The sequence below is a fragment of the Centroberyx gerrardi genome, chromosome 14 (genome assembly GCF_048128805.1).
Source record: "Centroberyx gerrardi isolate f3 chromosome 14, fCenGer3.hap1.cur.20231027, whole genome shotgun sequence".
In the NCBI taxonomy this organism is placed as follows: Eukaryota; Metazoa; Chordata; class Actinopteri; order Beryciformes; family Berycidae; genus Centroberyx; species Centroberyx gerrardi.
The window spans coordinates 5491059-5516256 of NC_136010.1; the positions used below are offsets into that span (position 1 = coordinate 5491059).

General features: G+C 42.4%; 2 protein-coding genes across 2 annotated transcripts; both read left to right on the top strand.

Moving 5' to 3' along the window:
* The first annotated feature begins 3698 nt into the window (after positions 1–3698).
* Positions 3699–17563, top strand: rhoab (ras homolog gene family, member Ab). The gene is made up of 5 exons (XM_071904819.2): positions 3699–3788; positions 12533–12690; positions 14557–14677; positions 17021–17151; positions 17307–17563. Exons 2-5 carry the CDS (start codon positions 12535–12537, stop codon positions 17478–17480), a joined length of 582 nt encoding a protein of 193 aa, XP_071760920.1. The 5' UTR covers positions 3699–3788; positions 12533–12534; the 3' UTR covers positions 17481–17563.
* A 3650-nt stretch (positions 17564–21213) lies between these two features.
* Positions 21214–22199, top strand: LOC139916003 (uncharacterized). The gene has a single exon (XM_071904789.2). It carries the CDS (start codon positions 21215–21217, stop codon positions 22142–22144), a length of 930 nt encoding a protein of 309 aa, XP_071760890.2. The 5' UTR covers position 21214; the 3' UTR covers positions 22145–22199.
* The last annotated feature ends 2999 nt before the right edge of the window (positions 22200–25198 follow it).

The window sequence follows — 25198 nt, forward strand, 5'->3', positions numbered from 1 at the left end:
GGATCATTTTTCTGCCATTTCTCCCGGAAAAAGCAAGACGTTTCATTGAATTTTCATTTAAATCTGTTGAGATTTTGTTTTACCAACCAGTCAAGTGTTTAATGTCATGCTCGGCTGCTGGTCCGAGTCTGCTTGCACTGTGCATTTAAGTCCGCCGTTCAGCAAAAAAAAAAAAAAAAAAACGCTCTGACATAGACGCTGACAAATACTGGTCTTTGGAAATTCTGTCTGTCATGGTGAAGTTGTGGAGTTTGACCGGCGGACATGCATGGGAACATTGTAGTAGGCAGTGTGAGGTTTCAGATTCAGCCCGGCCAGTCGGACTCGTTCAGCCAAACCCTCCCTCACTCCCTCGCTCCCTCCCTTCCTCCTCCAGATCCTCTGCTCTCCATCTGCTTTTTTCTCCTCTCTCCTTTCTCACCGCCATTTTTGTTCTGTCTCTTGTCTCTGAATGTTGTCGAAGAAAAGAAAGAAATGCACTCTTTTTTTAAAAAAAAAAACAAAAACCCTCACATACTGTATTTATGAATAATGCCAATGTACAGTTGGTGTGGACAAAGTAGAAAAGTTGCAGGCGAGGATAATGAATGCTGTCAGTGCTGTTCAGAGGCGGCGATTATAAAGTCGCAGTGGCCTAAAACTACAAACTGTTTTAGTCAACGGACAAGCTCTCTCACTGCAGTTTGGCTACATACATAACTCATGAGTGTGTTTACCTGTACACCGATATCTGGTCATTATTGAGACACGCAGCAGGGCAGAGAACTGACTGTTACGGTGGTTTGTGTTTCCAAACTTCAGCAGCTGCTTTCACTGTTTAACCAGCCAGTTACCAGAAAAGAACCTTAAAACGATGGTCGGTTACCTGTCAGAAATGGCTGGTAGAGAAGACAAACTGACCAGCCACAGCCCAGATTAACCTGTCCCACCCCTGATAACCAAATTTTCCATGTTATGAGTTCATTATCCTTGGGTAGGCTGGGCTGGACAGGCTTTTGGTGTTCTCAGGCAATAAGAAGCTTGTTTGGCCCTTCAGAAGAGTCAGGAAATGGTTAATGTGCCAGTCTGTATTCCCATTTGTGACAAATGAAAGCAAAGGAGAAAATGCAATCTGTATATGCATGGGATAAAAAGCAGTTTAAGCAGTTACAGTAGATATCAGCTTGATGTGGTGCTGGTGTAGTACTTGGTACCTTTTGAGAAACGTTTCTAAATTGGGGGTTTTAAGAACCAGTGCATCGATCATGGTGCGTCATGCCATGTTTTCTGTCTTTAAACTGGAGTACTTGGGCTGGAGCTGGTGCCAAAGCCAACAGTTTGGTAACACAACAAAACCAGCCGGACATACCACATAATATGGTTGTTTTGAGTTTTAACACCTATATCCAGATGTGAGAACCAGCTGAAAATGCTAAAATGAATATGATTTGGAACTTATCAAACAGTCTAGTTCCCATTGCAGGGGAAGTTTTGGTTGTGTGTGGTAGATTTGTCTGCTCTGCTGGACATTTTGCCAGGTATACATAAGCAACCATCATTTTTGCAGGTAACGGTTTACCTTCAGAATCTAGCTGTCTGGTAAAACAGTGAGTTTGGGGAAGCAGCGCCTGTGGCCGGTGGATGGCAGTCAGGTTCCTGCCCTGCTGATGGATGACGGGTAACGGATGATATTGTTGTTTATTCTGTTGGTAAAGGTGGCGATTCACAAGGTTCTTCTTTTTTTTTTAAATAGTTTTCACTACTTTAATTTTTCTCCTCTTTCCCTACTTTTGCACCAACAAATCTTGTTCACACTAATGACAGTCTGTTTCTCTCTCTGTACTGTGGCTGTTGCACAGACTCTTCTGTTTTAGTTTTCAGATATATTTCTTTATCTCTATATGAAATAAAAGACGATTGTATGAAACTGACCGAGTCTTTGAGTCTATGTTACTGTTGTAATATTTTCAGTGATGCTCTGTGTCTAAGTGAGGTTGTACTGTAAGCGTAGTGGCTGGCGGGGGGCGGGGCTTAGCGGTTAGGGACTGACCTGTAACTTATAAGTCACAGGTTCAACCCGACAAGAGCTTTTCAAGTGTCCATGAAGAAGAAACTGAACCCTACTTGATCCTATGTATTCAAAAAACTGACATACTGTTATGAGTATTGTCAGAAAGACACATGGATCTTTCTGTTCATTTGCACAAATTTGACAAGCAGTATGACTAGCAGGTAAATTCATTTTAAAGACATTTTCCCTGACATCCATAATAATAATATAGCACTTTTCAAAACAAAATTACAAAGTGCTTCACAATCAAGAGAGATAAAAGAGCAAAGGACAGATCAATAGATCAGTGAGGTAAAAGTAATTCAAAAGAGTTTTTTTTTTTTTTTTTACAATAAAACAATAAATAAGCAAAAGGTAAGGTAAACAGTTCCAACCATAGGGATAACAACAAATGGAATAAAATAACAGGCAAGGCAGCAGGGTTGAAAAATGAATAGAAGTCAAAGGTTATAAAAAGGCCTTACAATAAAAGTACGTTTTAAGAAGAGATTTGAAAGATAAGATCATATGTTGTATTACATGGTGGACTGGTGGTTAAAGAGACTGTCCTGTAACACAATGGTCACAGGTTCGATCCCGCACTCTTAACCCTCTGATATATTGTACATGTGTATTTTTGTCTCATTGTGATATGCCAAGAAATAAAATGCCTAATTACATATTAGTGTCATATTCCAATTCAATGATCTAACATTCCTTTAAAAAGCCCTTAAGTGAACAACGAGAATAGTGTTTCTACTCTTTTTCCCCTCGAATCATCCGATCCTGCTTGAATTTCCAATTGGTGGAAATAAAGGTTGAAATGGTTCATTTGAAATTAGGCCACAGATGAGAACTGCTGTTATTTGGTAGTTCTCTGAATTTGGTGTGTTACCTAAACTGGCCGCCAGATGGCGCAGTAAGTACAGACAAATAGTTACATGGCAGTAGTCTACATGTCTGATGGTTTAATCACAGGCAATTACACGGAAAGAACGTTTCAGCTCTGTTGGCAAAGCTTTAATGAGCGCAATTAACTCTCATAGGAGGAATAATGCGAGTGGATCAAATTAATCTAAAAGAGGCATATAACCCCAACCTTTATTTTGATATTGAACTGGAGTGTCCGTGAACTGTTCACAAGCAGTAACCCAATAGATCAGCCATTCTTCATTTCAGACAGGGACCTAATTTTAGTAAATTAAGACTTCCCCTGGGTCCAGGCTGATGAGTCAAGTCAATTTTAGGCTTTCAGACTGATGAACACACCAGTAGTACTTAAGTTATATAGGGAAACAGGCCAATGACTCATTTTGGATCCCAGTCCATAGTAAACACTGATATAGATTAATTATAATCCCTGCTAAAGTCCTTCTGTGCAACTTCTCTAGGATAAATTGTATCTTTACAGTATCCTACAACGTTAAACACACTTTAAGTTCTGACAACGCCTTGAGGCAACACAATAAAACGCCATGTCTAAAAATAGACGGTGTTTATGACTCGACGTAATTGCGATACAGATTTCCATACAGTTAATAAGCCAGTAGAAACCCCACTCAGCTCGTACACGACGTGCCCGCGCAGGTGTGGCTCAGGCTCGTTCCCGTCACCCCTCCCCCCAGCTACAAACCCAGCTGGCGCGCTCCCGTGAAGTAATTCATTGTATCGGATTGAGACGGGAGTGAGCAGCGACTCGACTGATCGGCAAAGCAACTCAGCTCCGGGAAAAACCGACCGCTAGCCACATAAACTGCAGGTAAACTACTTTCTGAAATACTTGACGGTGATGAAATGTTATCTTTCTCACACGGGCTTAGTTTAAGGGTGAAGAGGGTTGATTTTAAAGTTGTCCACAGCAGTTAGCGGCCATCCTAGCAAAGCTAAAAGCTAGCGAGGTTAGCTAGCTAAGTTAGCTTTTTCCTAACCGACCTCAATTTCAGTGCCGCTTCCGCACTTGCCACACATTTGTGCTGGCAAGAAAACTGCTGTATTCTGAGTATATGGGCTCCTGTATATAGTACCCGGGTGAAACAGATTTGTAAGGGTGTAGTTTGTATTGTTAATCAACAATGATAAGTTGAGTAATGCTCCTAAACTAAACCGCAAAGATTGGCCTAGATTGGCGATCCAGCCGTAGCCAAACAATGAGGCTCTTTTCCTGACTTGCCTCGGCTGACCAGCTTCCCAACGGCACAACGTTACTTTATGAAGCTGAATGTCCACTAATGGTAGACGTTACATTGCGGGTAACAGAGCTGATACTTGAAATGTTAAATAAACTCACGCTGGACTAAGGCTTTTCAGCTGCAAAAGTGCATTTTAGCCCATTTGTTGGGCTTGAGTATATGTCAGGGCGATAATAGATAACCAGACACCACACAGTCTCAGCTGGTGGTGGATTTGAAGTTGTATTCTCTGTAATATTAGGCGTTAACCTAAGCCAGTGTACCAGTCTTCGCCTGTGAGAGTGCTGTACATTAGCCTATGTGTTAGTCTAGCTTGCTGTTTAGTTTGGAGCGGGGCCACCCACCCATTCTTCCACTGCGGACACACTAGCCATCTGTTGCCTCTGTGATGACGCCATCTTTCTGCTGACCCACCCAGTGGCTAGCTGGTTAAAAACACCAAACACTGGGAGCTGTCACGGGCAGGACACTCAACTTTTTTTTTAGTCCTGAATCCTAACCTAAATCATAAAATACATTAGCCAATTTCACCATTTAACCAGCCATCTATCTATATAATCCAAATAAGGGTTGGGATGATACAGGTTTTTGAAAACAGATGCTAATATTTTGAGACAGAAGCTGCCAGTAGCCAATATTCATTATCTTTTAAATTTGACAATTTCAATGCCAAAAAAATGCAAGGATTCAGTGTTTTCTCCAGAATTGTATTCTTGGCAGGGCAGAAAAGCCTCTGAAACAGTATTTAGACCGTCATGGGACACTGCAGCTCCTTGAGGCAGGGTGAGGCAGGTTTTACAGACTCCCACCCCTGAAGCTGTTGAGTAAAACCATATCCTCTCATCCGTCATATTGGAGAGGGACGATATTGACTGGCTGATGTCCGATTTTCATTAAATGGCCAAAACCTGCAAAAGTGGTTGACTGCGTAGACAAGCTTACCAGCCAGATCTCAGATTTACCAGCATTTGTCTGGTGGTTGGTGGTAATTTCCCCACCCTGCATGCAAAGTTTTGATAATCTTAATTTTGATAATCCATGTGATGCTGTTCGTTCTCTCTGCGTTTGTGCGAAAGAAGTGCTTCGTGACTATTGTCAGGACACTATGGTCAAGAGTCATTAAGCCAAATTATGTACTTTTAATTTAAATGCCTTTATTATTCTGGCCTTGTTCTATTTGACATTGAGCATTTTAAAGAGTCCAGCATCATCACCAAAGAGCACCTTCCAAACACCACTTGGATAATTTATTTCATGTTTATTCCAGTAGCACACTCTTGCCTTCTTTCTCTTGAAGCCTAATTGGTTGTTTTAACTTGTGTTTATCATATCAACCATCTATTTAAACGCCAAAACAGTATTTTTCTTTTCATATTTATTTAAGGACCGTTCTCAAACAGACGCCTGTACCTCAAATTGATTGTGCTTACTCTTACTGATAACAAGAATCTGTTTATAAGGTCTTGGAAGTTGAAGCTTGCACTATTGATTGCATTGGTGATGTGAATGGATTTTGCCGCAGTTTGGCTTTAGGTCATTGGATTCAGTGCTTCTCTCACCTATATGATCAATGTCATCGACTCATTAATTCAAGGTGCCTCTTGTTATCTTGACTGCACACATTGTTGCCTGTTGAACTATACAGGACCACCTAGGAACCTTGTCTTACCCGTTATCTACAACATTTTTGCATTTAGCACGACTCTTAATGTGTGCAGCAGCAGTATAAGTTTAATATCCTAAATCACCAGCATTACTAGCAACTGTTAGTAAGGAGTGCATGGGTTAAAGCCTCAGCACCCAGACAGTAAATGTAGCAGATATTCCTGTTTCCCTGAATGTTCATGTGTTGGGTAAGAGAATAATCTACAAAGAAATACTTTTCTCTCCATTAGATAGACATTTGTCATTATGTCGTCTAGTGTGTGGGCAGATGTAGCCTCCGTGTTGCACAAGGCGGGGAAGTAAATATTTTCTGTGCCGACCACAGTGATAGGTGAATCCAAAATTTCATCAGTTACTTGTTTGAATACAAAAGACCTCCAGATGATTTTGAAAACACCTGCCAAGTTGCTGTCAGAAGTGAAATATGAATCAGTCAGCAGACAAGAGTTTACCATCATTAGGCAGCTGTTAATTTTCCACCGTGAAGACAGTGTGGGGTTTTTCCTGGCTTATAGAGACACAGGCTTAGATGCAAGTGTTGCTGGTGTGGTGGGATAGGGTGTTGAAGATTCACCGAGCACACAGTAACCATTTAATAATGCATATAAAGCTGTGTCATACAAGGAAACGATGCAAAATGAATAGTGCGCTTCACGTAACGCATTTGTTCACAACTGGTTAGAGAAAACGCTGCCAAACAGTTTAGTAGGTGGTGAAAACTCAGCAGAGTTGGTGTTTAAGAAAGACTAGTATGAGTGGGCCTGACTGGGCAGGCCTAGTGCCAGAAATATAGGCTGTTTTGAGTATGGTATCACATTTGAGCTAGTTATGGTTTAGGCCTACTTGATTTATCAGGTTGGAAACTTAACAGCCTCAAAATTGTAGGTATCACTTTAAAAATAAGACAAATCAAGCATTGTCTTTGTTTTAAAAACTCAAAATGTGAGGCTTGTTCAATTATCTACCAAGTCTGGTTAGATGGGCATTGGAAGAGCTTCTTTGTCAAATAAAAAGCATCAGTTTTGTAAAAGGAACACAATCAGTGTTGGCTCAGTTCATGCCCAGAGCGTAAATCAGACATTGCCATTGGGAAAGTCAGTTGATGGAGAGATTATCAGAGCTGTCATAGTAATTGTCCTTTCTCCCTCAAACAAGCAACTGGTTTGCCGTCCTCCCCGGCTCCATCATCGACAAGTTTCAGGCCATCCCTTCATCTTTCCATTGCCGATCTGCTCTACTGTTCTGAATAAAGCATCCAATCACCAAATTGACAGGAAGGCTTCCCCCCACTCCCCATCTCGCTCTCCCCTCTCTCGCTGTTAATTTCACCTGTAGTGTTTGTCACAAGAGTGTTTTCTCTCTCTCGCACTGTTAATTTGATCCTGTAGGGTTATCCCCCATCTCCATTTTCTTATCCGCTGTTTGTCTGTCTCTGTTAATTTAAACTCTTAGTGTTGGGACATGCAGGTGGGGTGGACATTTGCACATGCAGCCTGGTCCTTGTTATTGTTATCCACTAGGATTATAATGCATGAGCGGAGAGGAGAGCCCACGTGCATGTAGTTTGTTGTTGCTGTTGTCATCAGCACAGCTCGTGTAAGGAATCTCTCCTTAGGGTTAGGGTCCTTGCCCATACTTTAATCAGTTTATCTGTGCACCAAAAAAAGACAGAGTTCGGACACCAATCAAACTGTGTTTTTGTCTACAGTCCACAGTGGCTGGTATATATCAGACTGCACCACTTCCACTGTTTGACAGGCCTATTAGGCTACATTTTTTAGAAGATGACTTTGAAATCTGGGCTGGCCATCGGCCAGTGTCTGGTAGAGCAGACAAACTTATCAGCCACAGCCGGAGATTTAGTAGTGTGTGGTTGGTGGTAATTCCCCACCCTTTTTGTTAGTGAGATGTAGAATACCTGCTTTACATGTGTGTACTGACCCCAAATCTGCCTGGCTCATCAACTCTGACAATTAGGGCATGATAGACTTAACACAGATGGCACGTGTCTGTGGTAATTGGGACATGGTGTACAAATTTGTAAGTATCCCGGAAAATATAGTGCAAATTTAGATTTCCTGTGCAGCTATACCTGCCGAAGTATCCTTGGGCAAGATACTCAACTCAATTAAATAAATCATGACACAAGAACATGATCTCCTCGTTCTAGGGCTGGGTGATATGGATGAAAGGATTTTTTTCAATATTGACATAGATCACCATATGGCTTACATATGCAAAATCACACGTTAAACAATCAAATTAATGTTCATCCCATTGAACCGAATGGGAATATTAGGTGTGATTTCAAACTGAAATTTTCAAATGGTATTCCTTAAAATGTTTCATACCTAATTTTGTCAGGTTTTAAAATAAATATTTCTTGCTATCACTTGGACAATAGAGTTGTGTGTCACAATATCCCAAAATCACAATATCATGACGATATGATTCCAGTGAAAGATGATAAACGATAATATTGCATTATTGCTCAGCCCTAACTCATTCTGATCATATTGAAGAAATAGACTCTTGTTCATTCCTGCTGTGCAACGTGAAGGCAGCTGTGGTCATTACTTCCCTGTTATTGCAGCCTTTGTTCTGTGGTTTTGTTGTTCTGCTGCCGTTCTGTGAAATGGTGACATTGACTTTTCCTACTAGCTATACATTTTGGGCATGTGAGTCAAGCCCCTCTAGTCAGTTTGCCAATCAGACGTAATGAATCAACGCGGGTCGATCCCGGCTCGGCTGGCCCGGTCCAGCAGGCTGAATTATGGGCTCCTCCCCGGTCACCCCCTCACTAATTGCTGTTTTACCAGCATTAGATTCACATTTGTGTGTGTGCCGTCTGGCCACTACTGTACATCCCCCTGCTCTGTTGAAACATGACTTTTAGGGAATTCAGGCTTTTCAGACACAACACTCCCCTTGATTGCTAATGGAGATTTTCCTGTTTTCTTGCCTTTTTTTTATCCGCATTGTGTCCTGTTTTTGTTTTGTCTCGATTATATCCCTGTTGAGTAACTGTTTTCCTGAGTGTTGTTTAAAGTTTTTTCCCCTCAAGTCATGGTCCGCTACCAACATTGACACCAGGTATAACCAGACTCCTACTGTTGGTCACTGAGCAGCTCTACCAAAGGGGGGTTACATATACATACCTTGTTTACCTTGATGGCGCTTGTTAAAGGAGGGCACAGTGTTAATCATCCACTTTCCCCGCGGGTCAGAGGATTCAAACCAGTGACCATACACCCACTTCTCTAACCTCTAGCCTACCGCTGCCCCCGTTTTTGTCTTGCCTTTTTCCTCAAGTCATGGAGTAATCTTTTTTGACAACATTCTGCACTGCCGTCCTACTTAGTGTATTAATTTTCCATTTGTAGGATGCTTATAAACAAAGCACCTCACAGCACCGTTGGCACATACAAGGATCAGAAATTGATGGGCGCTCGGGGAAAAAATGACCTTGAAAGTTCATGTTCACATTTTATTTATGAATTGTCATATATTCACATATGAATGTGACTACTGTCCCATTTGTGGGAACCTATGACCTGGGGATGTTGTTCAATGCATTCTGGGTGAGAAAAATGGGTCGGTTTTTGATAAGAAAACAGTCAAGTACACAGTCTGAAGCAGTAGAAAATGTTGGCACCACGAAGCCAGCAGTAGCAGAAAATGCCGACCCCCACACAAACCACTGCCTCAACAAAAAATAAAATTACCAGTATGAAAAAAAACAGAGGGGTGGAAGATGGACTGGTTGGTTTTGGGGCCAGAGAGTGGGGAACACGGTACCACCATCTTCTGTAAGGCCTGTCACGAGTTTCCAGCAATGGGAAAGAAATTAAAACAAATCTTAGTGGTGCAAGTTGAGCGTTTATTTGCTATTATTCAATGCAAATTCAGTATTTCATAGCTCAATAAAATTGTCCCCAAAAAGGACCCAACTGCCCCCCCTTTTTTTTTACATCAGATGGAAAAAGGAAAAAGCTAATGTCTTACCCTGGAGTATACATTTTGGTGTTGGTGGTCCCAGTGATAATCAAACCGCTTATTCTGATTGTGTTATTCATGCTCTACCCATTGAGCCACACAGGGAATTGAACCTCTAACCTGGTCAGTGTTAGTGCCGTGTTTTAGCCACAGAACCGCTACTGCAGACCAAAACTGCAGATTCAAAAAGGGGCATGGGAGCACTGCACCACGCATCCAGCTGACTTATGAAGATAGTAGGGTAGAGGCATTTGATTGACGTTGGTCAGTGCCGTGCCTCCTCAGATCAGGGACGCACTGTTTGTAGCAGGGATGTGATTTATTACATTCTCTATATGAGGTCCTGTTGTCCTTGTACAATATGTCAGTACATGCTGTGCTACTGTGAAAGTTATGTCTCTGCACCTACGCCGCCCGGACAAATCACTGTATATTTTAGGGCTGTAACTGACGATTCTTTTTTCGATTAATCAGTTGGTCTATAAAATGTCAAACATAATGAAAAAAATGCCCATCACAAGTTACCAGAGCCCAAAGTGATTCTTGAAATTGCTGAATTTGTCTGACCAGCAGCCAAAAAAACCCCCAAAGTATTCATTTTATAAAGATATGAAACGGAGAAAAGCAGCAAATTTTAGTATTTGTGAAGCTGTAACCAGAAAATGTTTGGTATTTTTACTTGATAAATGACCAAAACTATTAATCGATTATCACAATTATAATCGATTAATTTTCTACTAGTTAACTAATCGTTTCAGCACTAGTACATTTGTTGTACTTGGTGAATAAAGTGATTCAGACAGGTTTTTGGACACAACTTTTTATATTATATACTATTTCGTATATAAAAGGCATTTGCTGTTTTCTCTGTTATCAGTAAGCTGTGACAGTGAATCTGGTCATTCCCAATAGTTTAGATGATGTTGGTGACTAACTGCTTGCTCGTCTGATACATCACTATCCTTATCCCATGTTTAGCCCTAGTGGGTGTAACAGTAGTGGTTTTGGAATGCAAAAACTTTCCATTAAGACTCTTGGAGATGATGTGGGTCTAATTAAATGAAATGTCCTTGACGGGAGATGCCCACTTGATTTCCCCAGCTACATACTCTCCCTCATCCCCTAACATCTTCCTCTTTTCCTGTAAGCTCACATTAGATTATGGCATAAGGGACATCCACATCATATCCCGTGTCCTGGTAATTACCCAGTTTTCTGACACCTCACTGTCTGCATTTATAATTTACAGTTGCTGTACGTCACTTTCTGTTTGTGTGTTATTTCCCTACATGGAGTGATATTGATCTGGCCTACTCCCAACCAATGAAATGATTGTGAAACCAGACTACTTCTCGCTCATTCATCCATATGCGCTCCCTCGGTAGCTACTTCCCTCATGTCAGTTGGGCAACCTCTCGCTCACACCCACGCTAACGCATCGGTTTGGCCTGTTACTGGAACATAGATTTCACTTCCTTGTTGGTCACGTGCCGATACCCCGTGGCACAAAGACGCCTATGTGTTGTTGTGTAAGGGCGGGACAGGAAGCTATATGCAGCCAGCCTCAAGGAAGTGTCTGTGATTTCAGCTTTCCATTTACACATACTGTTGTTTACAGCAGAACCTTTTCGTCTCCCAAGCCACCAAGAACAAAGTGATCTTTAATACCAGATGATGATTTTTATTTTTCCTTGTCAGGCTACTTGTTGAATTATGGAATAAGCCTTGAGGTTTGCAAGCAGGATCTGAAATTAACACTTGTCAAGTGCCAAATGCAGGTAAAATTTGTCTTTGATGGACAAATCATCTGCCGCACTGGCCGGTAACTGAGACGATGATATTTGAATGCTTCGGTTATATACAGTCTTTGGTCTTTGCTTATTCTCAAACTTTGAAATGACGATTCAAACGCTTTCTTGTAATTTGAATTCTTCTGCACTTCATGATGAATTACAAACTTGATCTATTGTACAAGTGAGTGCGCAAGTTTGAAATTAACACACAGTACCTGATTCTGTACACAAAATCGTGTGACATATTTCTGTGAAAAATGTATAGCCTATTGCTTATTTCGGCCGATACAAATTATCCTTGGCAGGTAAATAATTTTAGTTTACCAGCCCTTGGCAGGTGAGCCAGAAAGTTGGTTTCGGATGCTGCCTGCAAGCATTCCTTATTTCTCAACGGCATTCATTGCAAAATTGCATTAAAAATACATTTAAAAAAATTCAGATTCCTTAAATCATCTCGCAACCCCATGAGAGGCTCTGACACCCGTGTTGAGAACCACTGCCTCACAGTTTCATGACTAAATATGTCTAGGAAAGTGCTGAAAAAGTACCTAATTTGAGAAATAGTACTGTACAAAAGTTTTTGTAGATCAGGTACTCTATGTAGTGTTTCACATCACATTTACTTTTGTCAGCTTACTTAAGATACAAGTCAGACACAAGTCCTGGCAAAATCTAATTTATTTACACACAGATTAAGTTTGCCATACATTTCACCAACCAATCACGCACCAGATGACATTGGCTAGTCATACGCTCTATTCAAATGGCCGTACTGTTCTACTCTTCCTGCTTCTTCTCCATTACGTTGTGGTTTTCCTGTGGTTCCCTGATCATAACCTTCTCCCTCCTCCTCTGAACAGGGATGGCAGCCATCCGTAAGAAGCTGGTGATAGTGGGGGATGGAGCTTGTGGGAAGACCTGCCTGCTGATCGTCTTCAGCAAGGACCAGTTCCCTGAAGTCTACGTCCCCACCGTGTTCGAGAACTACGTGGCAGACATAGAGGTGGACAGCAAACAGGTCAGTGACTTACAGTGACTCATGTGATGCTATCAGTGTTTCCCCTTTGCTGTTATGTTGCAGTGGTGCATGAGGGGTAATTTCAAAATGGATACACCCAGTCCTCAATTCTGATTGGCTGAATCACGGTCGAAGCTGTTGTAAGAAATACCCGATGAACGCTCATCCGTGACCGCAAAACTTAATTCTTTACCGCCTTGTTTATCTACTTTACAAAACTATATTGCTTGGAGAAAGCGTTTTTGATCAAAATAAATAAATACCCCGAGCATTTGTGTTACCTCTTTACATCATGCCTGCCAACATCTCTTAGTCGTTATGAAATCGCTGTAAATTGCAGCTTCTCACAGCTTATTAGCAATTGCGTAATATAAGTTGGTTCCACTGGTTCCACACCCGTACCTCTTTCAGGCCCAGTTATGGTTCTCATGCAAGCTTCAGGGCTGCGATTGTTCCGTTTCTTTCCGAGATGCTTAATCACGATGAACACATTAGTTCTGTCATTAGGGCTAAGTGATTCAGGGGTAGATTTGATAAGATTGCGCTGTTTCCTTTTCACATTTTCCCTATTAATGCCGCAGTCTGCTGCTGAGTGAATATAGGAAACGCTGGTCTTACGCAATGTCGAGCAATCTGAGTGGTCGGACGCATTGCAACAGTGCCGATAATTCCTAGAAAGTATCGCTATCTGTACTTAATCAAAAATGGAATCAATTGCTATGCTAGCTCTCATGCAAACCAGGGAACTAGTTAACGATCTTGTTCATGACTGATTTAGATAAACGTTTTTACCCGCAAAATTCAGGGTTGACATTAAAGATGTTTACACACACAAACTGTTTTTGCCTGTTTTCTGGAGAAGAGGCTGAAGATGTAAACAGACCCAGTACACCTCACACTGATGAGAATCCCAAAGCCTCCTTTTCAAGTCAGACTCCTCCGTATGACCTCAAAGCTGGTTTATTGTGTGGGACTCTCTCTGCAGCTCTGGAGGACTGCAGTGCCCCCCCCTCCCCACCCCCCAACTCGTCCGTCATAAACCCACATGCCCTGACCTCATTATGGGTTAATGGGAATCTGGGACGTTGAGTTTTTATTGGCTGGGTGATTTCTAACCCGCTCTGCTGCTGAGGAAGACTCGGACTACTTCATGTCGAGCGTCACACTTTTCCAAATGTCTTGATCTGGTTTCCTTTCCTTATTTAGCCCTCGCAGTCCTCTCTGAGATGATTTTATGTATGTCGCAGTCACATTATGGACTTGATATGAACTCAAGGGGCCTGAGCGTAGTTTTACTTCCTTTTTTTTCTGTCTTTCTTTCTTGTTTGGCTTCTGCAAAGTATTGGAATTGTTAAAAGTAGTTTAGTTAAAAGGGTATTTATTGGATGGATTTGAGTCTTCACAAGCAGAAAGGCCAAAATACTGGACCCTGGTTGGCCAACACCACCAGAGGTAAACCTGCAGAATGGAGGCTTTCCAGGTCAAATGCTGCAGACTGGCTTGATTGGACGGATTTCAGTAATTCTTTAGTGAGGGGAGCCAATCAGGATCAAGTCCAGTTGTTATGCATTTGCTGGGGTCGGTCTGAAACTGCTGCCCTTGACGATCAATAAGTTCAGTTTCAGTAAGGTGTGGTCCTTAAGTAAATTATCATGTATTTGTCGGATGAGTTGGCTTTTGAGGTGAAAGTTACATGGAATAGATTGTGAACGTTGTGTATTAACTTCTCTCTGCCCTCCTTTCTTATCTTTCTCTTCCCTCTCTACACCCTTGTTCCCCTCTCTCTCCACTCCCTTTGTCTCTCTCCCTGCTCTCTCTACACACTCTCTCTCTTTCTCTTTGTGTGTGTGTGTGTGTGTGTGTCAGGTGGAGTTGGCTCTCTGGGACACAGCGGGTCAGGAGGACTATGACAGGCTGAGGCCTCTCTCCTATCCAGACACTGACGTCATCCTCATGTGTTTCTCCATAGACAGTCCTGACAGTCTGGGTGAGTATAAAACACACACACTCCCACATGAACACACACTACACATGGCCCTCCCACATGAACACACACACTCATACACACTTGCTGTCTCTTGCACACAAACACACTTTGACAACACTTTTCCATTGTCACAAGAAGTTATTTCTGGTATTTGTAGATTGTATGATCATACTTTTGTGACTCCTTGACTACGTACATTTGCACACACTTGCACGCCCACACACACTAAGACAACGCCTGTGTTACGCTGTTAAAACGGCAAGTCATGCCCTTCACTCATTACACTTAATAATTATAAACCACACTTTCCAGAACGGTTAGAAAAGGTTCACAGAAAATATTATAATAAAGCTTGTCTTTATAAACACTGCATTCCCAATATCTAGCAGTAAAAATATGTGTGCGCATGTAGATGGAGCTGCACTGATAACATTTTATTGCTGACAAAGAAAGATTGCCTGATTTTGAACATTAAATAATGCTGAATACTGAAATATGGTCTTTTCTTCATGTTAAGGAGCAAAATTATCTTTGTACCGACTGTCACATTTTAAATCTCTGTAAATGTCAGTCTGATGTAATTCTGTTATCTATTTTAACGATAAGCATAATTGCTGTGCCATCAAATAGCTTTGTGCAAGGGCCCCATTGTCAGTTTCTGTGGTTTTCACTAGTAGCAAAGACAAGTGTCTTTGCTACTAGTGTCTTACAGCTTCACTGTTTCGTACAAGTTCTTGGGATTACTTCATCATTTTTGTTTTTTTTTAACTGAGACAAGATCAGTACACTACACATAGCTCCGGGGGAAAGTACAAGACAAAAAAGACTCAAGAAATGCTGATGTAATATTGTGTTTCCATTGCGTTCATTTAGCTGTGGCGGCCCCCCGCAGCTGGAACGTTTATTTTACCACAGCTGGAACAATGTAAATACAATGAAAGTTCATCACCTGGTCTCATTTCTCAGGCTATCTCATTTTCATCGCAGCCAACCCCCAAAAAATAACAATTACAACACCGTTGTCCATATATCATCAAATAAATATCTTAAGTAAAAGCCTGTTAAAGTGCAACATCTACTGGAACGGCCCCAGGAGTGAATGTGGGTCTGAGAACCAGAATTACACCAAATATCTACAAAAACCTATAAGAAACACTTATTATTGTATTAGTTTGGGGAAGCTATTTGTGGTAGGGCCTGTCTGATGTTGTGGTTGGCCGAATTCATTCTTTATACCCCATATATATCTGCTTTTGATTTTATTTATTTTTTTAATTTTGATTTTAAAATGTAAAAATACCATGTGTCCTTAAAAGACAAACAGATCTGAAATAAGCCTGTTTCAGATCCGACAACCATGTATTTTTCTTTTATTTCAAATCTTGCCAATGGTTTTGAATTTCCTTGTTCAAGTTTTGCTTTTATGTGAAGCACATTGAGTTTCCCTGTGTAGGAAATAGTGATGCGTGGATTGCAGTTATATCCGCGGGCACCGCGGTTAATCCACGGATTGGGCGGGTCGGGTCATAAAAATTAACATTCTGATTAATTGCGGGTGGGTGAAATAATACATCATTAATGAGGAAAATATTAATTACATTCTCTAAAATGTGAACATATTTTAAGCTTCATTTTTCGTCGTTATTTATTTAAAACCAGCCTACTTCAGTGTAATATGTTACCATATCATCACGCTTACGTATATCCCACTGAGAAATAATGGTAATGTGTGATCGGGTGCGCATAAAAAAAAAAAAAAAATCTTTTTTGAGTTCATTAATACCTGCAGCAATCCCACCGCAGCAGAAACGATAAGTGCGTCTCCCCATTAAGAGAGACGCTGTGTAGACACTAATAACAATTATTTCTATTATACAAGAGAGAAACGGGGCCGCAGCATAAATATGAAACTGTATTGCAAAGGCACAGTTCACCATGGAAACGTTTAATTACTGAAAGCAGCCTCTCTAATCTTTAAAGTAAATCATTAAAAAAAACACTCATAGCGTACATCAATACAACGAACACACAATAAAGAAATCACATAGAAAGCTTGCGCTGCTCGACATAATTTAAAAGGCAATATAGAGATGGAGTGAAATGTCCATGCGGGTGTGGGTCTATAAATCGTAGAAAATAATTTGTGCGGGTGGGTGATTTATGCGTACATGTGGATTCGGATGGCGTCAGAGCCGATCTGCGCATCACTAGTAGGAAACGTGCTACATAAATACAATTTTACTTACTCAATGGGAATTATGAGGGTCTCTTTTTTTTTCTGTGGCAGCAGGTTGCGTGTGCTGGTTTGATCTAACTTCCCGTCTGCTCCTTTTTGTTTCACAGAGAACATTCCAGAGAAGTGGACCCCGGAGGTCAAACACTTCTGTCCCAACGTTCCCATCATCCTGGTGGGCAACAAGAAAGACCTGCGCAACGACGAACACACACGCCGAGAGCTGGCCAAGATGAAGCAGGTACCTGGACTGTCACTTTCTTGAGCATTTTGCTGTTGCTCTTCTTCAGAGCTTAATTATGGTGTATTTACACCAAGCATGTTTTGTGTAGAAAGTTCTGTATATGCAGTGAATCCAGTCCTAACCCAACTCCCTGGTTTTCTTTCATCCAATAGGAGCCAGTGAAGCCGGAGGAGGGCCGGGACATGGCCAACCGGATCGCAGCATTCGGCTACATGGAGTGCTCCGCCAAGACCAAGGACGGCGTGCGGGAGGTGTTCGAGATGGCCACCAGGGCGGCGCTGCAGGCCCGCCGTGGCAAGAAGAGCAGTAAATGTCTACTGCTGTAAAATGGCCGACATCATTGGACTGTTTTTACCCTGGGTTGCTGAACCAGGGGCTAGGGCTAGGGTGGGACGGAGGGACGAAAAGATGGGAGAGGGAGGGAGGGGAAGAAAAGAGTGCAGTAAATGATTACCGCTGTAAAATGGCCGTTTTGTTGGACTCACGTTAACGCTGGGACTTTGGTTGGGGAGGGATGGATGGAGGGAGGGAGGAAGGGGTGGATGGATGGTTGGGGAGGGGAGGAAGGAGCACAGTAGATGACTACCGCTGTAAACCATTGGACTATTTGCCCGCAGGTTACCATCAAGGTGGGACGTTTACACCAGCCGCCAGCCAAATGCTGGTACATTTTGTCTTCTCAACCAGCCACTTAGAGAGCGATCATTCGGAGATCCTAGTCTATTCTAAAAATCTAGCTGACTGGTAAAATAGATAAAGGTGCTGGTGAGTTATGGGATGTACCAGAAAAGTTGGTTTCCTGCCCTGGATGACTTGATGAATGGATGGGGTTAAGCAGAGAGCACAGTATATGAGGACCACTGTAAACAGCCACCATTGGACTGTTTATCCCCAGGTTGCCATACCTGCGATCAGGGCTACGGTGGGGAGGATTGATGGAGGGGCAGTTGGATGGGTGGAGGGAGGGGAAGAAAGGAGCGCAGTACATGTTTGCTGCTTCCGATGGCCATGACAAGACTGTATTTACCAAACCAGGGCAAAAATTGAGATTTGTGGAGACGTGAAGTACTTGTGGCATGCTTGATCTATCCTGGCAAGTTATTTGAACAGCCTCAAAAGTAAATCTGTAGTAAGTTGTACCAATCAAGCGCTCCTCAGATGTGTGCTTTAAACAGGGTTGGGGTCGATTCACTTTCAATTCACTCAGTTCAGGAAAAGCATTTCCCTCGAAAAGTTAAGAAACAAGTGCTCTAGAGCTTTTTAGGTGCTCTTGGTGTATGCACATGCTCGCACTATCAATCTCAACGCCATCTAGCGTCTCATTGGGGCTAATCCTGTACAGCCTCACAGATGCTCATTGAGATACTGTGTCCTAAGCACCTAATAACTGAGAATGAATGCTGTTATTAGCAAATGAACTGCAGTTGGAGTGTACATTTTGAATTGAAAGGGAATCGTCCCCAATACTGGTTTTCAAGTAAATACTACTGTACTGTTTGCCATCGTCTGGTCTCTACACCAACTAAGGGCTGGTGGGCTAGTGTGGGATGAAACAAGTCCAAGAGTCTAACAGCCCTGCGACACTGAATTTTGTGGAAGCGTCCCTGCTGGGAATCGAACTCGCAACTCTGCCCCCCCCAACAGAGCCAGAGGATCCCAAACTGCAGGACCCTCCCTGGTCCGATTTTGACCTTTCACCCCCACGCCACCTAGAGCCGTCGATTGCAAATGAATCTGGACATCACAGTTTTGAGTGGCTCCAAAATCCCCCTCCATTGTCAAGTAATCAGTGTTTCTATTCCAACTGGTCCTTCAAATATTAGGCATCTCACCATGGCAATGTTAAATATGTACTGGTTAGTTCTAGAGAAAGAGCAGCAACATGGCATCAGTGCCAGGGTGGGAAATTAACACTAGTCACATGCTGGTGAATTATGACTGTGGCTGGTTTGTCTACTTTGGGAGGAAGCCGGCTATCATGTAGAGATTTTACACTCTAAAAAATTGACTGAATTGGTGAAAGTGGCAGGTGAATTACAGGATCCATCAGCCACTGGGGCCACTGGGTGACAAAGGTAGCTTCCTGCCCTGCGTAGTACAACCTGGCCAAACTCTACCAATGGCTCAGCTCCCATCCATTCCAGTTCCACATACCTGACTGCTGGTGCTCATCTTCCCCTGGCTGTAGACCAGGACAAAGAACAAGGAGAGGAGAGTATTGTGTTTACATGCACACCAGTAATCTCCTTATTTGGGATAACTATCACGTTTTTGTGTTGGCATGTAAACATCAGATGTACAATAACCTGAACTAGTTCTTTTCCCAAGTATGAGAAAACCAAATAAGATACCTGGGGTATACCACATTATCCAGTATATTAAGACGTGTACACCTTTACTGGTTACCATTGGTACTTGCCATCTACATTAACAGTTAAGCTTATAAAAACACCTTCACCATGACATGAGCTTTCATCCAAAATGCTGTGCATGTAAATGCTTCAATTGTCAGGACTGGGGAGCCAGACAGATTTGGGGGTACAACACATGTGGTGCAGGTTTTCCACATCTCACTGACAGGCAGAGTGAGAAAGTACCACCTGCCAAATGTTGGTAAATTTCCGTTGTTGGGTGTTTGTCTACCTGGCCACTCTGGCAGGTAACCAGTCATCACTTGAAGCTCCTTTTCTATTCCAAATATCTAGTTGGCTGGTAAAATGGTAAGAGTCACTGGTAAATTTTGGGATTCAGCAGCCACTGTGGCCTGTATGGACAAGACTGTAGTTTCCTTACCTCGCTGTGTGTTTAACCCCCAGATTCAGGCTCCCTTGACATTGTTGTGCCCTCCTGTTCTTCTTCCTTGTCTTCTGGGAGGAGACTGTTCCAGAAACCTAGTCTTGTGTTGTTTTTATACTTTTTTTTTTTCCCTCTTAAAAAAAGTCATAAATATGTTGTCTATCAGTATTTAAAATAGGAGGTGGAAGACTGGGGGACTGCTTACTTGTCGCTTTAGTTTTTTTCTTTTTGGTATGCTTTACCTTAATTTTTCAGATGATTTACAATTGGTTGTTACCACCCGTCAATCATCCCTGCCAAATGCTGTTATTAGGCAGTCAGGAGAAAGGCTGGCCTCTCGGCTGCCTGTCTAGAACTTCGCTAGGACCATGTGTGCTGGCTGTTCTTTTTCTGTTTGTTTGTTTTGAACACAAACTGGGCTGAAAAGACAAAAGAAAAAAACTTTAGTCTCCTCATTATGTACAAATCATTTTTATTTCTAGTTTTTATTGTATTTTTAAATCCTAATTTTGGTTGCTGAAACAACGAGATACATGTTTGTAAACAAAGGAACAGGAAAACCAAGCTGTATGCAAAGTCTGTAAATATGAAATGTGGGTTTGTTCATACTAGACTATACACATGCACAGGACTGGAAACTGTATTTGTAAACTAGCTTTGGTTTGTGTAATAAATTACTTTCTATAACACCCAGCTCCTATTCATTGTGGTCCAGGGGGACGGGAAGAGCGCTTCAGCTCAATCAATACACATGAATTATGAGCGGAGTAATGGATTGTGGTTTTGTGTGAACTGTCTATGGGTTTATTATGATTCTAATACTTCCGTTGGGGACATATTGAAAATGATATGAAGACAATACAGTCAAATGAAAGGAAATGTAACAAATGATCTGGAAAACTGGAGTTTAGAAGAATTAGAAGAGAAGAAAGAGGAAAGTGAGGTGATTGAGGGATATTTAAGGGTCTGGCCTTTGGTACCAAAATGATTACATGTAGTAAGAGTTGTGCTATAAATCTCATGCCAGAAACATGATTCACCTTTTAAAAAAAACATCATTTCCAGTCAACCAACAGCTGACTACACCAGAAACATTCCAGGATGATGTAATGAGGCCTTTCTTATCAGAAGGTCCTTGGATTCTGTCCCTCATGTGGTAAACTTGTTTGTTGCTGTTGAAACCAGGTTGTGTGTATATAAGGAAGAGACCTGAGGCTGCGGAGCGTCATATCGGAGAAGGCTGTGGTTCAGGATGCGGTTCAGGATGCGGCCTGCTGCAGCGTGGCTCTTGCTGCTGTCCTGCCTGTCGGGGGTTTGGAGGACCCACGGAGACGCCGGACAGGAGACTGACACCGCAAGCCAGCGAGGCATCGTGGCACCTGAGATACGGGACGAGCTGAAGCTGCTGCTGCGAGACGTGGTGCACGGCCTGGGACGCGTCGTGGAGGGGCGGAGGACGGAGCCGAGGAGCGCGGAGGCCCGGCTGAACGACACCGCCGCACGCTTCGAGGCCAGGATGACAGAGAGCGAGAAGACGGCGGCGCACCTCAGAGAGGCGCTGACGGTCGCTCAGGGGAAGCTGGGAGCGCTGCAGGAAGAGAACTCAGCCCAAGCCATGGACCTGTCCGCCTTGAAGACCGGCCTAAGTGCGAGCCAGAGCCAGGTAGAGGAGCTGAAGAGCGGAAACTCAGCCCAAGCATCCGAACTGTCCGCCCTGCAGACCAGACTGAGCACTGCTGAGAAGGAGATCGGAGAGCTGAAGGCGGCGTCGGAGGCCGGAGGCGGACCAAAGGTGGCCTTCGCCGCAGCGTTGAGTGCTATCGGTATTACTGGACCCGTGAGCACTCCAACCACTCTGGTCTACGATAAAGTCCTCACCAACATCGGCCAGGCCTACAACCCAGCCACAGGAGTCTTCAGAGCGCCGGTGTCAGGAGGCTACTTCTTCAGATTCACCGCTGCCAATAACGAGAGGCGGACACACATGGGCTTACTCATGTTTAAGAATGGGCAGCAACTGCTGGCAAACGCAAAGACCAACATAGAAACAGGTCTTGACTACATGTCTAATGGTCTCAGTGTGGAGCTGAAGGAGGGAGATCAGGTGTACATGGTGCTACAGAGAACAATGCAGGTGTATGAAAACAATTACAACCAAAACCTTTTCAGTGGCTTTCTGATCTTCCCTCTCTGAGTATAGGAAAGCAGAGTCTAGTCTAGTCTAGTTTAGTTTAGTTTAGTTTAGTTTAGTTTAGTTTAGTTTAGCTCAGCTCAGCTCAGCTCAATTTAAATCAGTTAGTTCCTTAGTTTAGCTTAACGTAGTTTATTTTAGCTAACATAGCTGGTTAGCTTATCTCAGTTTAGTTTAGCTTAACTTAGCGTCATTAAGTTTAGTTTAACTTAATTTAGTATAACGTATAATGACTTTAGTTTTATTTAGTTTAGTTTAACTCTGTTCAGCTCAGCTTAGTTTATCTTAACGTAACCTATACTATTTTATCGTAGCATAGTTTAGAATAGCATAGTGTTTAGTGGACAGTTATGTAAAAAGCTTGTAACTCAAGCATGGCATAAAAATTCTTATTTCTAGTGTCCTTAGACTTGGAAACGACACAAAAACACTGACAACAGCCATTCCAATTTCAAAAACAGAAAAATTAAAACTAAGTCAATAACCTGCATCTCCTCCTGCATCATACCTTGACAGTAAATCAATAGCAAGTAATGGAAGATAGGCTACTGGCTGGTAAAGAGATACATGTTGGCTTTCAGTGTGGAGTGTGCATTCAATTCAATTCAATTTTCTGCAATTATAATAGCAAATGTGTGTCTGTGTCCTTTGTAACCTTGACCTGAAATTTAACCCACCCTGCACCAACATGTAAAATTCTCTATAATGAAGTGACTGATGTTGAGGCCTGTTCCTCTTATCAATAAAAGCATCTTACACATAAATCTCTTGAGTGTGTTTTCTGTAGCTATTTCTCAAATAGTTGTGTCTTTTCATTTGAATCTGTTGGCTCCATGAAAACAAAACAAAAATTACAGGATGTTATCAGAATCACTTGTATCACTAAGCGCAATAAATTTATAGCAGTAAGTGGTAAAATTTGTGCTGAGACTGACAATTTACAGGCATTCACATACTGATGCATGGTACAGGGACGGTACCACTCTACATACACATTTGTTATTCTATAGTTGTGCATTATCAAAGGTTTAATATAATGAAATAGGGAAAGCCTTCGCTAACTGTTAACCAGCTGCATCTACTTGAATCTGTTCAGCATCTCTGATTCTACGAAAATTAAAAGATGAAGTAAAAACTAAATATTTTATGCAATGAAAGTTGACTGAGCAAATACTTCTTCCTTTTCAGCAATGCCCTGCTTCAAATTCATTCAGTTACCCACCACACCTTCATACTAGGAGCTTTTTAAGGGAGTTTAGAGGTAGTTTTTTTAAGGGAGGGCACAGCATTTCTCACTCACTTTCCCCAACCAATCGCCGCAGATATATTTTATTAAAAGAGGAAGGCAACTGGGTCACTGGTTATCAGGATGGCTGCTGGTTGAGGATAGCAGAGAAAACATGGGAAGTGAACTTGCCCGCAGCCTCACACAGCGGCCTTTACTGCAGAGGGAGCTGAGTGTGTGGGATGTTAAGGTGAGGCGGTCGCAGATTGTGTGGGATGATGCTGGATGCTGTGGAGTAGCATTGTGTGTGTGTGTGTGTGTGTGTGTGTGTGTGTGTGTGTGGAGAGAGTGTGGAGCTACTCAGTAACCAACAGTGAAAGACAGTAGTTGGTGTGGATGAGTGTAACTGTATGAATAAATGCATTAAATGTGTGAGCAGGATGGTGCTGAAAAGGAGCATGCATGTACAGTTACGTGTGACACAGATGCATGGAGGCTCATTTTTTTCAATTCCAATCTGGACTACGTGGATACAAACTGAGATCCCAAGGCATACGATCTACATGCGACAGAGTTTGTCAGTGTTGCCATGACAATAACTAAATCTCACATCATTCATCTTAGGCAATTGTCATAACTCACAGCGTCACGGCAGCTTGGCTTAGCCAACGTCTGATTCAGATTCAGAAAGACAAAAATTGTCTTTGACGTGGCTCATAAAAGAGGAAAAATAGACATAAAAAGACATACAACATAACAAATAAACAGACAGACATAAGGGTTAAAAACATACATAAGATTAGAGGTGAAAGTAAGTAAAAGTGCATGTGGCAATGTGCAAATATGACAGTGTGTGAATGTCTTTCATTGTTTGTTTAATCAAGAACGAAAGTCGGAGGTTCGAAGACGATCAGATACCGTCGTAGTTCCGACCATAAACGATGCCAACTAGCGATCCGGCGGCGTTATTCCCATGACCCGCTGGGCAGCGTCCTGGAAACCAAAGTCTTTGGGTTCCGGGGGGAGTATGGTTGCAAAGCTGAAACTTAAAATACTGATGGCTGTTGGGATGAAGGAGTTCTTGTCGGTGTTCCTGTCACGAAAGACAATGAGACAGCAACGGAAAGAAAGCAAAAACAGCCGACTGGATCAGAAACTGGGGAGACGCCTCGACTCAGACTGGAAGGCACACACTGTAACCGAAATGTGTTCGAAACAAGCGTGTGAAGCGTGGGCACAAAAAGGGATGTGACGTCTTTTGTTATTGCTGCTCCAGTGAAGCGTACCTATTCGACACCACAGTCAGTTCATATTTGGTTACATCCGAGAATAGATATGAAGAGCCATCCAAAAAATCAGACATGAGCAGCAATTTGGAATTGAGCATGAAGGCCTGCAGTGTGAACATAGCCTTAGTCCAAATAAAAAGTGTAGATCTCAACAGCGATTTCTTCTTTTTATCAGGGTTATGGATGGTGTTTGGACACACAACTCATGTTCCAGCCATTTCCACTTTTTAGATTCCCACTTTCTTGCCTCTTCTCTTATCATTCCCTTCTTTTTGTGTCGCTCTGATCACAGGACCGAGTCTGGTTTCTGCCTCATTACCTCAGAGAGGGCCTGCTGTAACCTATGACATCTTATAAGAGGCACTTGTTTGCTTCTGTGTTTTGCCTCGGAGGTAAGAGGAGTGTGATGAATTACAAGAGGCGGAGGAGTGGCTGGGTGTGTGTGTGTGTGTGTGAGGGGGAACAAGAAGCCAGCTTGTGTTGCGATGACTGGAAGTGAGAGGAGACAGGGACTTCTTTATAGCCTCGACACGGTTCCTTAAA